At 39.1% G+C, this 13,328-nt stretch overlaps 3 protein-coding genes across 16 annotated transcripts in view; 2 read left to right on the top strand and 1 right to left on the bottom strand.

Moving 5' to 3' along the window:
- The window catches only part of LOC124152032 (rap guanine nucleotide exchange factor 6-like), a 173,878-nt gene that overhangs the window by 100,890 nt on the left and 59,660 nt on the right, over window positions 1–13,328 (top strand). The window contains exon 1 of one of the 13 annotated variants that reach the window (XM_048392349.1): window positions 11,747–11,884. The exons of the other annotated variants lie outside the window; for them this stretch is intronic. The gene's annotated coding sequence lies outside the window, so the exon portion shown is untranslated. Of the gene's footprint in view, window positions 1–11,746; window positions 11,885–13,328 lie in introns of those variants that run through there. 13 annotated transcript variants of the gene reach the window in all.
- LOC125377978 lies at window positions 5,712–7,190 on the top strand. 2 transcript variants are annotated; one of them, XM_048392351.1, is made up of 5 exons: window positions 5,712–5,729; window positions 6,020–6,089; window positions 6,370–6,504; window positions 6,816–6,857; window positions 7,018–7,190. In XM_048392351.1, the coding sequence occupies exons 1-5, from the start codon at window positions 5,718–5,720 to the stop codon at window positions 7,188–7,190; spliced, it is 432 nt and encodes a 143-aa protein (XP_048248308.1). In that variant the 5' UTR covers window positions 5,712–5,717. The 2 variants fall into 2 exon arrangements, with proteins under 2 accessions (XP_048248308.1, XP_048248309.1); XM_048392352.1 differs by lacking the exon at window positions 6,816–6,857.
- LOC125377979 (putative nuclease HARBI1) lies at window positions 7,276–8,466 on the bottom strand. The gene is made up of 3 exons (XM_048392353.1): window positions 8,298–8,466; window positions 7,767–7,901; window positions 7,276–7,514 (listed from the first exon to the last, which is right to left on the bottom strand). The coding sequence occupies exons 1-3, from the start codon at window positions 8,369–8,371 to the stop codon at window positions 7,292–7,294; spliced, it is 432 nt and encodes a 143-aa protein (XP_048248310.1). The 5' UTR covers window positions 8,372–8,466; the 3' UTR covers window positions 7,276–7,291.

The raw sequence follows: 13,328 nt of genomic DNA on the forward strand, positions 1-13,328 counted from the left end.
CCATCTATCTGTCTGTCTGTACACTGGAGCAGTTGTCTGTCTGTATTGTCCATCTATCTGTCTGTCTGTACACTGGAGCAGTTGTCTGTCTGTACACTGGAGCAGTTGTCTGTCTGTATTGTCCATCTATCTGTCTGTCTGTACACTGGAGCAGTTGTCTGTCTGTATTGTCCATCTATCTGTCTGTCTGTACATTGGAGCAGTTGTCTGTATGTGCACTGGAGCAGTTGTCTGTGTACTGGAGCAGTTGTCTGTCGAACCACTGGAGCAGTTGTCTGTCTGTGCACTGGATTGAAATCTTGATGCAAATGTGTGCATGTGAGAACTTTGAATATCAATTGTTTTTTAGGGAGAATTGCGCATAATGGTAATGGTTGCAAAGTTTCACTCGTTATTATATTTGTGTCACTGAAAGAATGAATGAAACTGAATGTAGGACTCACTGATCATGCTGATACAAACAGGTTTTTTTTATAATTATCTTGAAACAAAGCATTTAGTTCCAAAAGACCTTCTTTACAATCAGAACAGGATTCTATTAGACAGATCTTGATTCATCATGTTCTTGAGAATTCTAACGACTTTAGGCCAAATTATAAACAATAGCATGTGAAAGAATTCCCTCCCTTTCCTTGTCCCTCCTCAATACACTTTGCAGGTCTTAGAGCTTTATCTATTATTGAAGATAACACTTTTTCAGTCATGAGACCAACTGATTGGTGTGTGCATCTGGTCTTGGTGTTTTATGCCCACAACAAATGTCAGAGAGAAGGGGAAGTTATCAGGCAAAACCGAAAGCATTCCATCTCCTGGCCATGTTTTACACATCCCGATAACCTATGACACCCTAACCTCTTTTGTGAGATAACCTGAGAAACGATAGTTTGATTGGGTCAGAGGAGGTGGTTGATGTATCAAGAGAGGAAAGCCAATCTCCAGCTACTAGAAAGATGCTCTTAATCACTGCTACAAGTTTGGAAGAAAATGACACAATCTTTGAGTGATTTTGAAACAAATTGTGGCCTTGATACTCCCGCAATTAAGAGAGGGAATTGGCACACATCTTTTCCAGCTTTGTATGGGTGAGAGTGGAATTCTTGTGTATCACTTACAAATTAGGCAACCTTTTCATGGTAAAACCAACATGATTCGCCATATTGTTTCCCACTTTGATCCTATCTGATTCAGTTGTATGAATGTTTTACATATCAGCCTTTGGTAAGAATAGGAGGCTAATTTGATTCTCCTATACAGAAGCCAGATACTGAGTCTCATTACTTAGCAAACCAATAGGAGTTGGCTTGATCTGCCACTGGTGGCAATCCAATGATAAACCTTTGACACAGCCTGTCCCTGCTTGGCCTGGCTTGGTGATAGTAAGCTGTGTGATACTGTTGTGTATCTGGGTGAATGATTTCACCAACTGATGTGGATCGATATTGTCAGTGGCATGCACTCGGTGAAGGTACTGAATGATTTCTCTAGGGAAACTCGCAACAAATGTTCATTTCACTTGTAATAGACATTTGTGGCATCGTGGAACAGCATTACATTGACCCTGTTGATGTTAGATGTGCTGCAGACCATCTCAGAATACTGATGGTATCAATGTGTTTTCATGTAATATGAGGGGCAGTCTGTAGCCTAGTGGTTAAAGCGTTCGCTTGTCACGCCGAAGACCTAGGTTTGATTCCTCACATAGGTACAATGTGTGAAGCCCATTTCTGGTGTCCCCTGCCATGATATTGCTGGAATATTGCTAAAAGCGGCGAAAAAACATACTCACTCACTCACACACTCACTCACTCACTCACTCACTCACTCACTCACTCACTCACTCACTCACTACACATCAAATATGATAGGTCATATATATTTCATATACAGTTTCACCAGATATAAGAGTACATTTTCTTGGTAATTATTTTTTACTCTCCACTGTATGTGTACTTCATTATTCTCCTTTAGAACATCTCATGACCAAATCACTTCTATCCAGAATGTTGCTGAAGGTTAAGAAATGAACTGTCAGCGTTATTAGTCTCAACAAGTTCCAACAAGCCTGCCTAGAGGAAATGAAACTGACGAGTCAGCAAGACAGTTGCATGAGAAATAGTCTCTCCTCCAGCTCTTAATGGATTATGGGTAATTAGTAGATTGTCTCAAATGATGCATGCATGCATCACATTGATTTGAACAGTCTAACATACTAGGTCACAATAACATACATTATAGATGTTTGACTTGGAGAGGGTGAGATTGCCTAGTGGGTGGTGTTCCAAACTGATGACATGGGTTTGATTTCCCACAAGGTAACAATGTCAGGGTTCTCATGGTTTAGCATTGACTAACATATATGAAAGTCTATGAAATCTTTTATTACACAATATCTTTGTCACCTCTATACATGTTTTTCTATATGGTGATTTTTGTGAAATAGAGATATGAGGGGCATTCAATAAGTTTTGCAACTTCATTATAAGACCAAGTCGCAGAATATCTTTTGCACTTTTATTTTTCAATATAATCTCCATTCACCTAAATACACTTATTCCATTTGTCCTTCAAGCTATGAATACCACTTTTATAGAAATCCGCAGATTGGCCCTCTAATCACGCCTCTGTGGCAGCCTTTATTTTCCTCGTCATCATCCTAGAAGCGTCTTCCACGTAGGGCAGATTTCATTTGCCGGAACAGGAAATAGTCACTGGGGGCTAAGTCTGGGCTGTAGGGTGGGTGATTTAACTGTTCGAATCCACATTCACATATGGCAGCCTGTGCAATTCTTGACTTGTGAACCGGAGCATGTAAGGAACTTCATTACAGCGCGTTGTTCATGTTTGAGAGAATCCATGATTGTGACTACCCTTAGGTAAATGAAGCCATCACATCTAACTTATTGTTGTGTCTGGAACTTGTTATGACACGTGTCAACCTGATGTTATGACTAGTGTCACACCTGCCACAAGTTGACATTGTTTGTGTAAACACAAATACCCAAGTTGCAAAACTTATTGAACACCCCTCGTAGCTAGACTTGCTTTTGTACAACCTAGATTCTTTTTATTGTCATAACATACATGTATTCCTCAGTCATGGTGCAGGCACCCGGGTAGCCTAGTGGTTAAAGCGTTCGCTCATCATGCTGAAGGCCGGAGTACGATTCCCCACATGGGTACAATGCATGAAGCCCAGTTCTGGTGTCCCTCGCCATGATATTGCTGGAATATTGCTAAAAGGGGCGTAAAACCATACTCATTCCCACAGTCATGGGCCCACTTGCGATCTTAGCGCTAAGATGATCGTAACTCCCATACTTTAACATAGGCTTACAATCATCGTTGCACTAAGATCGCTTTGTGCAACTGGGGCCTGGTGCAGGACTAGGTTTAGCCCAACTGTTATATTGCTGGTGTATTGCTTCTATCATCATAAACATTGCCCACCTGCTGACTCTGATGTACTTCATTGCATATGATGAATAGACTTGCATCTCTGATTGTCTGTGACTGAGATGTAATTGGGTGGATCAATACTATTATCACAACCCTATGGATATTGAATGAAGACGGAGGCATGCTCAGAGAGGTGGGTGAACAGCCTACAGTGATGATTAGTTCCTTGGCTCTGAGGATGAAGGTCTTGGCTCAGTGTCCCTCAAGGGTACAGTTTGTAAGCTGGGTGTTAGTGCCTGCAATAATGAAGTCAGTTGCTGCAAAGACAAAACCACTTTTTACTCACTCAGCAACTGGAGACTGTACCTTAATTTATTTGACCGCCTCCGTGGTCTTGTGGTAGAGCGTCCGCCCGGATAGCGGAAGGTCCAGGGTTCGATCCCGGGCCGCGTCATACAAAAAGACGTTAAAAGATTGTACTTGTTGTTACCCTGTCTGGCGCTCGGCATTAAGGGGCTAAAACAAGGACTGGTCAGCTCGGAGTCAGTATACGGTGTCTGAGTGGGGTATTCATGTTAAACTGCGGCATGGTATCTCAGTGAGCTAGCACTATAAATCGGCATCAGTCTGGACTAGTACAAGCAGCCACACACACACACATACACGTGCATGCACGTCGCTATATAAGTGCAATAATCTTGGACACGACGTTAAACCCAATTTCACCTCACCTTAATTTATTTATGCCTTCTCTACTCCAATGGGAAGGTATGATGAAATATATGTCTTTGCTGTATCAGAAGGCCAGAATTGGTCCCGGGTGTCTCTTTGGCTGGTGATAGTCAGTGGTCTGTTTACCCTTGCGATGTGCTAAAGCGGTATGGACAGTTGTGTGCATGATCTTCACATAAGAAGGCCTGGACGGTTCCCCAGTGGCTGTGCACAGGGGAGAACCCCAGCATGGTTGTTATCATAGCGTCAGATCAGACAGGGATAGATGTAGAAATACAGGACATCTTGATCTTGGTATGTCGATAGGAAGTTTTCAGTGAGTGGCCAGGGCCCCGATCCACAAAGCCTTCGTAACTTACACATATCGTAAGAGTTTACGATTGAAATTAAGATAATTTTACTAATATTTACGACCGATCCACAAAGCGTTCTTAATCCGTTCGTAAATTCATCGTCTTACGATCATTGTCGTAAATTAAGATTGTCGCTCTCCTGTGATGGAGGTAAGAATATAGGGGGATTCCCCAATGACGTCATTAATTTACAGGGGAATCCCTTCACTGTATGAGCAGACGACGCCAGTCGTATCTATATCAAGCGATCATGGATGCTAGTCAACCATTGACATTGAAACGCCAAAGGAGCAAGAACTGGACTAACAGTGAGTTAATAGAGGGTGTACAGTCGAAGAAAAACGTGTTGTTTTCGTCATTTACCAACAATTTGACGAACAGAATGAAGAAGAAAGCATGGGAGGACATTTCACAGAGGTGAGTGATTCAATGAAATTGTGTGTGTGTGTGTGTGTGTGTGTGTGTGTGTGGAAGAGGGGGGGGGGGGGGGGTCATATGTCTGGTATAAACTGGAGTACAAATATGTAAAAAATGATCACGTAATACATCGATGTTTTATGTTGAATATTGCAGGGCGAGGAAAGCATTCTGGCGGTAAATATCTGTAGGCTATCTCACCAACCTGTCAACAGGGTGTTACTTCATCAACCCGTCTTTGGTAATAACTTGATGCAAAGGATATACATAAGCTGGAACTAGCGCTGCAGTGTCACGAGCAGCCATTTTGTCACTTAGAAAGGGACACCACTCTCTCCGTATTTTAGACGAGACATTCTCGGTACATTATGTTGCTGGGATTTTAGAGTTCTAACCCTTCACTCTATTACTTTTATTCTTGACAATTTATTAAAGTTCACTGATCTTGTTTCAGCATCAGTGCAAACAGTGGTGTCAAGAGACTGACCAAAGATGTTAAAAAGAAGTGGATGGACTACAAGTATGTGTATACAATTTAGAACATAACATTATTTTATGTAAACAATTACTCATTGCATGGTATAAAACATGTGCTTGTCCTGACATACATGTACATGTTCTGTGAAACATTCATATTTAGCTGTTATTAAATATAAATTAAAATTGTTTATACTGGTACTTTTTTATAGATAATACGAGGTGTGTTTGCTCATTTATACATTTTGTTCCATCAGGAGTCAAACAAGGAAAAAAGAAGCTGAAAGAAGGAGGGAGGCAATGAGAACTGGTGGGGGGCCTCCACCATCCAACCTCACTGAAATGGAACAGCGGGTGAGCCTACAGTTTCTTTTTCAATCTTGAATTTCATAAATGCTATATCATTGGGTGTGTTTTTTTTCTTATATGTGGGCATATTGAGTACTCAACAAGTACAAATGAATAAAGTTGCTGTTGAATTGTAATTTTACAATTTATATGAAAAGCTCTTAAAGGAGCAGATAGATTGTGATTATAACAAACAGGTAATCTTTTGACCAATAAGTTATTAGGTAAAGTACTTCATTCCTTATTACAGAGAACATTAACATTGTAACATGCATTGAAAGAAATATTGATTTCAGGTTGTATCATTCATACCTCCCTGCTCGATTCAAGGCTGTGAGGGTGGCCTTGAAAGTGAAGAATATGAAAGTAAGTTGCGTAATTGGTTGTGTGAATGGCTGTATGTGCAGTTGTTTACTTAACCGGTCTCATAGTTTATGTTAATGACCATATGTCAGATATATTATAGATTATCTCATACAGTAAAGGTAATTGTGATCATGTAAGATAAAAGATGAAGTATAAACTTAAAGTTGATTTTGAAATTGGATTAATAGTTCCATGAATAACCATACTTTTTGTAGATTTTGCCTCTTTTCATTGCAGAGAAATTGGTAAATTGGAACTACATGTATCATATTACTTACAGACACTACCCCAGCAACTCCAGTTTTTCCAGAGACTCTTCAAGCCCTGCAGGACTTGCCTTGTGATGGGGCCTTTGTGCCACCAACATACATCATGTACTCAGAGAGTGTGATGTCGGCAGATGATGTTCCTCAAGGTATTACCATATACATAATGGAAATACTGCACAATAAATTTAATAAAACTTTCAAGGTTCTGGGTGGGGAGAGATTTGCAACTGTGATAGTTTATTGCAGGTATACCTACCACAAGATAAGATGAAATCATGTAAACAACATCACAGTTCTTAGAAATACAGTTCATGGATTTTAATTGTATCTCCAATCTCTGTATGTGTTTATGTATTATGTATTACAGGGAGAGAGGTGTTTACTTAATATTCCTGTGGATATGTTTTAAATAAAACATTCACATGTCTCAGTTAAATGATTTGTTTCTTTAATACAGTTGATGCAGTTTCAGATGTTAAGGCCACAAAGACTCTCAGTGGTATGTACATCAATACATCAAATTTGTAATGATAGAAAGAGAAAAAATGTAATTTACTCAAGAAACCCTGATTTTTGTTTTGATAAAGTTTGCATACAGATGGACGAGACATAACTGTTGCTGTGAGACTTGTGTTATGTAAAATGAAAATTTCTTTCAGACAAAGATAACATTCTGAACATAGAGAGGGAGAAACTGAATGTGCTGAAAGAGCTTCTTGAGGTCGAAAAAAAGAGATTACATGTGGAAGAACAGAAATTGGCCTACATCATTTCTCTGGAAGCTGGCCACTCTGGCCAACTGAATGTATCACCAGTTATTCAGTTCCTTTAAACTTTGATTAATTTTCCCAAATATAAAAATTCATACTGATAATGTAGCTTCTGTTGTCATTTATCATCGGTTACAAAAAGTCGTTTATCTTAATCATACAATCATTTAGAGAAACAGTTATTGACGACAGCTTGTCGGACTTTGAGGCCGTCATTGAGAGGTCCCAGGTAAGCTATCCCATCTTCTTGGATCAGGTCTTCTTGTGTAGGAGGAGCTGGCAATCTTAGGCTGATGCAGAAGTTATGCAGCTGACAGGTTGCATACACAACTTGATGGCATTTTGGGGGGGTGAACGGCAGGCAGCCACCTGATTTATGTAGGCACCTAATAATGTATATAAACACAAACATTACCCTTTGTTCAGAATGCAGATAAGATAGACTAGTCGCATTATGATGTGTAAAACTTGAAATATTCTTAAAAGACCATATCTCTGATTTACTTTAAAGTATGAGTATTATCTTAAAGCATAACATCTTAATCTGTCATTAGCACAAACATATGCCATACTAATGTCTCAAATATTGAAAAATGATATATATGCTTGTGTAGAATAAGGGATGAACATATACATGCCTGAACCTGGATTTAAGGAGTCCAAAGGCCCTCTCCACAGTGTTGCGTGTTCTGCAGTGTGCAGTGTTGTAACATTCCTCAGACGGTGTTGTAGGGTTAACTATTGGCGTAAGCAGCCATGGGCGACATGCATATCTGATGGAAAAATTGTAAATCTGTTAAACATACTGACCATACCATTAAATATTGAAATACAACTTAAAATACCAGCTTATATATTTCACTTCAAATGTTATTTCATTTCGTGACAATTTTATTGGTGTCAGTTTACATTGTGAAATTTGGGATTAAGTACAAGGGGAAATCACTTTCACGCAGAGCTAGATTTTATGGGCGCTGCTTTCAATTTATGATCAATATATTTTAAAGTGACTAATATGAAATAAACATTGGAATCTGAAAATCACATTATGATTACAGTATCGTCTTTTGTGTGCCAAGTTACAAAATATCAACTTCTTGTTTATGTGTTTTCATATCTCTGTAGTGGTTACAATACAACTTATGTTTACACAAATGATTTGCTGTTACCCTGAATCGCCTAGCAGCCATCCGTCATTCCCAGCAGTCTCCATATACTGCCCAATCTTGCTGTTTTGTAGCATGAACGAATCATGAGTTGAACCAGGCCACTTGGAAACCACACTTGTAAACCTTTTGATTATATATACATATTTATAATTCTTCCATCAGCCATGCATTCATAAATCGATATTAAAGTTATTTTCTCAAGTCCCTGTGTGTGTGTGATAGTCCAACTGGCTGTTTACAGTTTTCTTTATTCTTTATTTATTCAGCAGTGAGCATTGCTTTAAGTACTAAAACAATCGTCCTTTATCACAATGGTAATTCCGCACGGTAATAGAAACCTGTATTGGACCTCATGACAAAACCCATGTTGGGCCTTACGTAATGATTGGTCAACAAAATGAGTAGGTGGCACCACTAGTCATTGTCAAGGTCATTAAAGAGAGTAAACAAGGTGTGTATCCTTCGATGTTTCCCTGAATAATGTTGTTATTACGTCTGTATACGAATGATTGATTCTTACTGACCCTATCAATTGTTAAATAAGGATGTTGCTGGGTGTTGTTGTTAACGTCTGTGAAGTGTGATGTACCTTAGTTCTGCGTCACAGACAGCTTGTACGTTTACGGCATGGAAGCCCTTCCTGCAAACGTAAACCGCTTCTTCATCCCCGGTGGGTCGCATGATAGGTATGAGGGTGCCATCTATACAACCAAGCACTTTTGGAAATCTGCTAATGTTATAAAATGCTTCCTTCGTGACACGTTGGTCGGATGTTGCCTTTGGGAACGAAATAAGTTTTAGTTGTTTGACAATGGCTTCATTTGTACGGGTAAACACCCGTGACACAGTGGACTGGGATACCCCATGCAAGTCTGCTAGTTCAGTGAAGAAAGACCCCTTACTATAAAACCTGAGGGCAATCAAAACCTGTGTTTCCGGGGACAATGCATGGGAACGCTCTGTTTCGGAAGCAAGATATGGTTTCAGTAAGTCTATAAGTTTAAATATGGCATGACGTGGTAGCCGGTAGCGCCGGATTATGCTGTCATCATCGAGCGTGTCAAGTACTCGACTTCGGTCTCGAAACACCCTTGGTCGTGATCGTGTTGCCTTTTCTTTTAATATGCCAAGCAAAAAATATGCCGCCATCTTGATACTAAAGTTACGACAGAAATGCTTGATTTACGATAGGTACTGACCACTCATAATTTTTCTCTTAACTTTACGAGATATTTTCACTAAGATAGCTTTGTGGATCGCTTAAGATTTTTGTCTTAAATTTACGACGGGTTTTACGATGTTCGTAGCGCTACGAAGGCTTTGTGGATCGGGGCCCAGAGCCTCAACAGAGCAGCAGATGCTGATAAGGAGTATACAATGTATGTCATTGCCATCATATTGGATAGGGCTTGTTGATTGAAATGTGTATAGAAATCTGCTGCTTGTCCTCAGTATGATGTATACTGTGTTTACTCAATATGTATGGAGTTGTTGGGTGGCCAAGTGGTTAATGTGGTTGTTGATGGGTTCAATTCTCTGTATGAATGTCTTTCTGTGACATCACTCCCTAGCATACTAAAATAGCTAAGACCTTTTCTTGCAACCCCACTCCCTCCAAATATTCATGTCGACTGCTGCTCTTAGAGAAAAAAATGCTTTACTGATATTTCATCTTGTCAGTACTCTTCCCAAATGCTGGTCCATCCTCCTGGTATGGCTGTGTTGCTTCTTTGCCTTGACCTGGGTTTGTCCAGGAAGTTGCGCTGAGTGTTTTGCGTAAGAAGTATTGATCCCAGTGTCTGTTGCCTGGCTTACAGCTATTGTCTATCACAGATCAGAGAATACAACCACTTAGCACTGTACAGCTTTGTACTTGGTGGAGTAGGAGACACATCTGATATGGTGTCTGTCAGACATGGGAAAGGTCATTGTCTCTGTGCTAATGCCTGCTTCTATTTCTGTTATCCTGGAAGTCATATTATGCAAATATTGATGCTGTGGGTAGAGCAAGTATAGGTACTTATGTGAAAGGTTACAAAAAATAGGTTTGAATTAAGAAAAGTAAAAATAATGTTAGTAGTCTTTTCAGTACAAGTTTGTTTTCCAAGGATGACAGAATGTATTTGAAAACGTTTCATCATATGTGACCAGATCTGACCATTTTATGCAGGCTTAAAATGGAATTGTGGCACAGATTAGTCTGATATGGTTATATTTGAAGGATCACTTCATATCTCCTTGATAGAACTTATGTCTTTTATATGATACATGTCCTTGTACAACTTTTTGACTCCTAAAACCCTTGATACCTAATATGAACTTCATCTACCAACATTTTATGCATAATTCAAGAAATATTATATTTCAAGCTCTTGAAAACACCTCCCCTTTAAAAGATTGAAGATTAATCTGACTCTGAATGGGGTTTGAACCTAAGGGACAGCCATTGTTGAATATTTAATGCGTTACCAACTTCAGTTTGTATAGTGGTACGATAGTGACAGCTCTCCCTGTGTGTAACAGCTAATGGTGTTGGGGAATATTTCCTCCGAGACGTGGAACACAAGTCCTTGCACTTACTTATACACCACACGATACTGAGCTGAATAAGGGTGCAGTTGTTATGTGATCACCTTGTGTTGGATCTAGGGCTTTTCAAGTACCTTGTGGTTTTGCACGGAATTCAGTTTGCCATTCTGGGGAGGGATGGAAATAGTCCTCTTGAGCTTAACTCTTAACATATTGGGATTGTGTGATTTTGCTCGTGTGATCACCGGTGATATAGTTACGTTGGACGCAGTGTTCAACCTGTTGGATGTCTAGAGTGTTGAATCAGATGTCTGGAATGACTTACATAACAGTATGTGTTCCAAGGTTCATGTTTAATAGGTAAAATCTATGAATAGTGTTAGTAGGGATGGGTGGAGCGAATGATGGTTACAATGTTGAAGAGAAAGAGTAAATATTATTTAGAAAGATTTTCCTTGGGAATGTGAGAAAAAAAGATAAATAATATTTTTTTTAGAAATTTATTTTGACAAGCCAATTTGTGTATCCCTGATATTTTTGGAAGTGATCAGGAAAATGTTTTTGCATAATCACTTTTGTATGTACACAGACAATATATGAGGTCATGAAAACTAGGTGGTGTAAGAAACCCAGGAAGTAATCATATCAATATCAGAAGCAACAGTAATTCATCCGTCAGAATTTCACCCGACAAATATTGATTTTCCATTGAAATTCCCCCAAATTGAAGCAAGGAGACAATTAATGGTGCTGTGTCCAGCCAGCGGGTGTGAAGAGAGTGAGCTATCAGATGTGTGTGATGACTCAGCCCTGGTAGCACACAGCTCACAATCCTCTCCACAGCTGGCACTGGCCATGTTGTGATCAGGGCAGCAGGAGGCCAAGGGGAGGCAACTCTCAACAACACTACTGCCTTTGTTGCTGGCAGGGAAAGTTGGATAGAAATGTTGGCCAAGTGTGTTCTGTGACATTTCAGAGATTCGATGAACCTTTTCTCTGTGGATTGTACTTTTATTTGTGTGTGAAGAGTTGTGTTTGGATACCCTTCAGTTATCAAGGTGAGTTTTGACTGTTCTGATTCAAAACGGTCAGGCTTTCTGACAGCATATTTCCACACATTGTTATCCAGACTTGGCATGCCTTCAGTGCCAGGCTGAGCCAGTGAAAGCATCTGGCACCGATCAGGTTCAATGGAGACCAGGTCTGGGGAAATGACTTTCAATAACTTGATGTATAAAACTGTATGGCTGCACTCTACTATGCTGCACATACTTGTGTATTAAACATGCATTGTTATCGTGGAGGGTGTTATTGGAACATTTAACTCCTCCAGTTCGTCCATGTGCTCCTCAGTGAAGCAAGCCATGTGGGGGGAGGCTAACTTCCTGTTTCCTCAACTTAATTATACTACGCTCCTTGGAATTAGAATTTGAGCTGCCTGAATACTTCAGCTGAAAAGTTTCTTGTTATAATTAATGCAGTATGGAAAACAGAAAATATTACATGTCCAAGATTGATGTAATCATAGCCATGAGAATCAGTTGTGCAACAAAACTGCATTTGGTTTTGACCCATATCTTATTGACAAATTTTTTGATCAATTTGATATTGTCACACAAAAATTATTAGATATTTTTATATTTTTTTAATTCTCTATATGAATCAAGTAAACATTTACAAAAACTGTTATTGAATATAATGCCAAGTATACCTGTTTGAATTATTTTCTCCGACAAAGTTATGTACTCAATACTTAATAACATTATCAACTAGTTTCTGATTTTATGACTAAATATGTTTCTTAATTTGAAGAAAGATTGATATTCAATGTTCCTTCTGCAAGGATAGAATATGCTTTTGTTGTGCAATGAGAGACAATATGGACGAGGCGTCACCTCTGTTCTGATAGTTAGATATCATTAATGAAGGAAAGAAAATGATATGATGTTTACTTGATACTTCAGGTGAGGCTGACCCATTTATATAAAGCTTCCAAATATTTTTGCACAAATGTCATGTTTTTATCTGAGTAATCTCCCTTGGGGTGATAGAATTTCTTCATGACAGAATCAGATTAGTGGTTTGGGATAGGATGGCTTCTCTTTGATTTTTGCCATTAAACTGCTGTCTTTGAAGAAACTGGCTTCCCAGCAAACTGGATTCCAATATGATTGCCTGTGATGATTGTCTTTTCAATCCAACTTGTCAATTTGTCATCAAAGGCCAGCATATTGCTGTAATTCAGTAATTTACTCTTTTATGAAAACTCAGTTTTCTGTTTTCCCTGACAGAATTTGTGTGTAATGATATCATCTTAATTCAGTGTAATTGCCTTATAATGCAGACTTGGGATAAACTAGTTCTTAAGCAAAGTAGCTAGTAGACAGTGAGAATATTCATTTGAGAGGGCTTCCATAAGTTCCCTGTTTTTGACTAGCATACTTTTTAATCTGTTATTTCAAACATGTCGGAACTTATCCTTTCCTGGATTATGAAGGATTC

This window comes from Haliotis rufescens, unplaced genomic scaffold (genome assembly GCF_023055435.1).
Source record: "Haliotis rufescens isolate VD_foot unplaced genomic scaffold, xgHalRufe1.0.p SCAF_11, whole genome shotgun sequence".
NCBI lineage: Eukaryota > Metazoa > Mollusca > Gastropoda > Lepetellida > Haliotidae > Haliotis > Haliotis rufescens.

Excerpts from the sequence above, each read along its gene's own strand:
- LOC125377978 (XM_048392351.1), top strand. Across the intron at positions 6,090-6,369 it reads TGAAAGTGAAGAATATGAAA|ACACTACCCCAGCAACTCCA; the intron begins GTAAGTTGCGTA and ends TATTACTTACAG. Across the intron at positions 6,858-7,017 it reads GGCCACAAAGACTCTCAGTG|ACAAAGATAACATTCTGAAC; the intron begins GTATGTACATCA and ends AATTTCTTTCAG.
- LOC125377979 (XM_048392353.1), bottom strand. The coding sequence starts at position 8,371 with ATGCTACAAAACAGCAAGATTGGGCAGTATATGGAGACTGCTGGGAAT. Across the intron at positions 7,902-8,297 it reads TGGCTGCTAGGCGATTCAGG|ATATGCATGTCGCCCATGGC; the intron begins GTAACAGCAAAT and ends TTTTTCCATCAG. Across the intron at positions 7,515-7,766 it reads CTCCTTAAATCCAGGTTCAG|GTGCCTACATAAATCAGGTG; the intron begins GCATGTATATGT and ends ATACATTATTAG.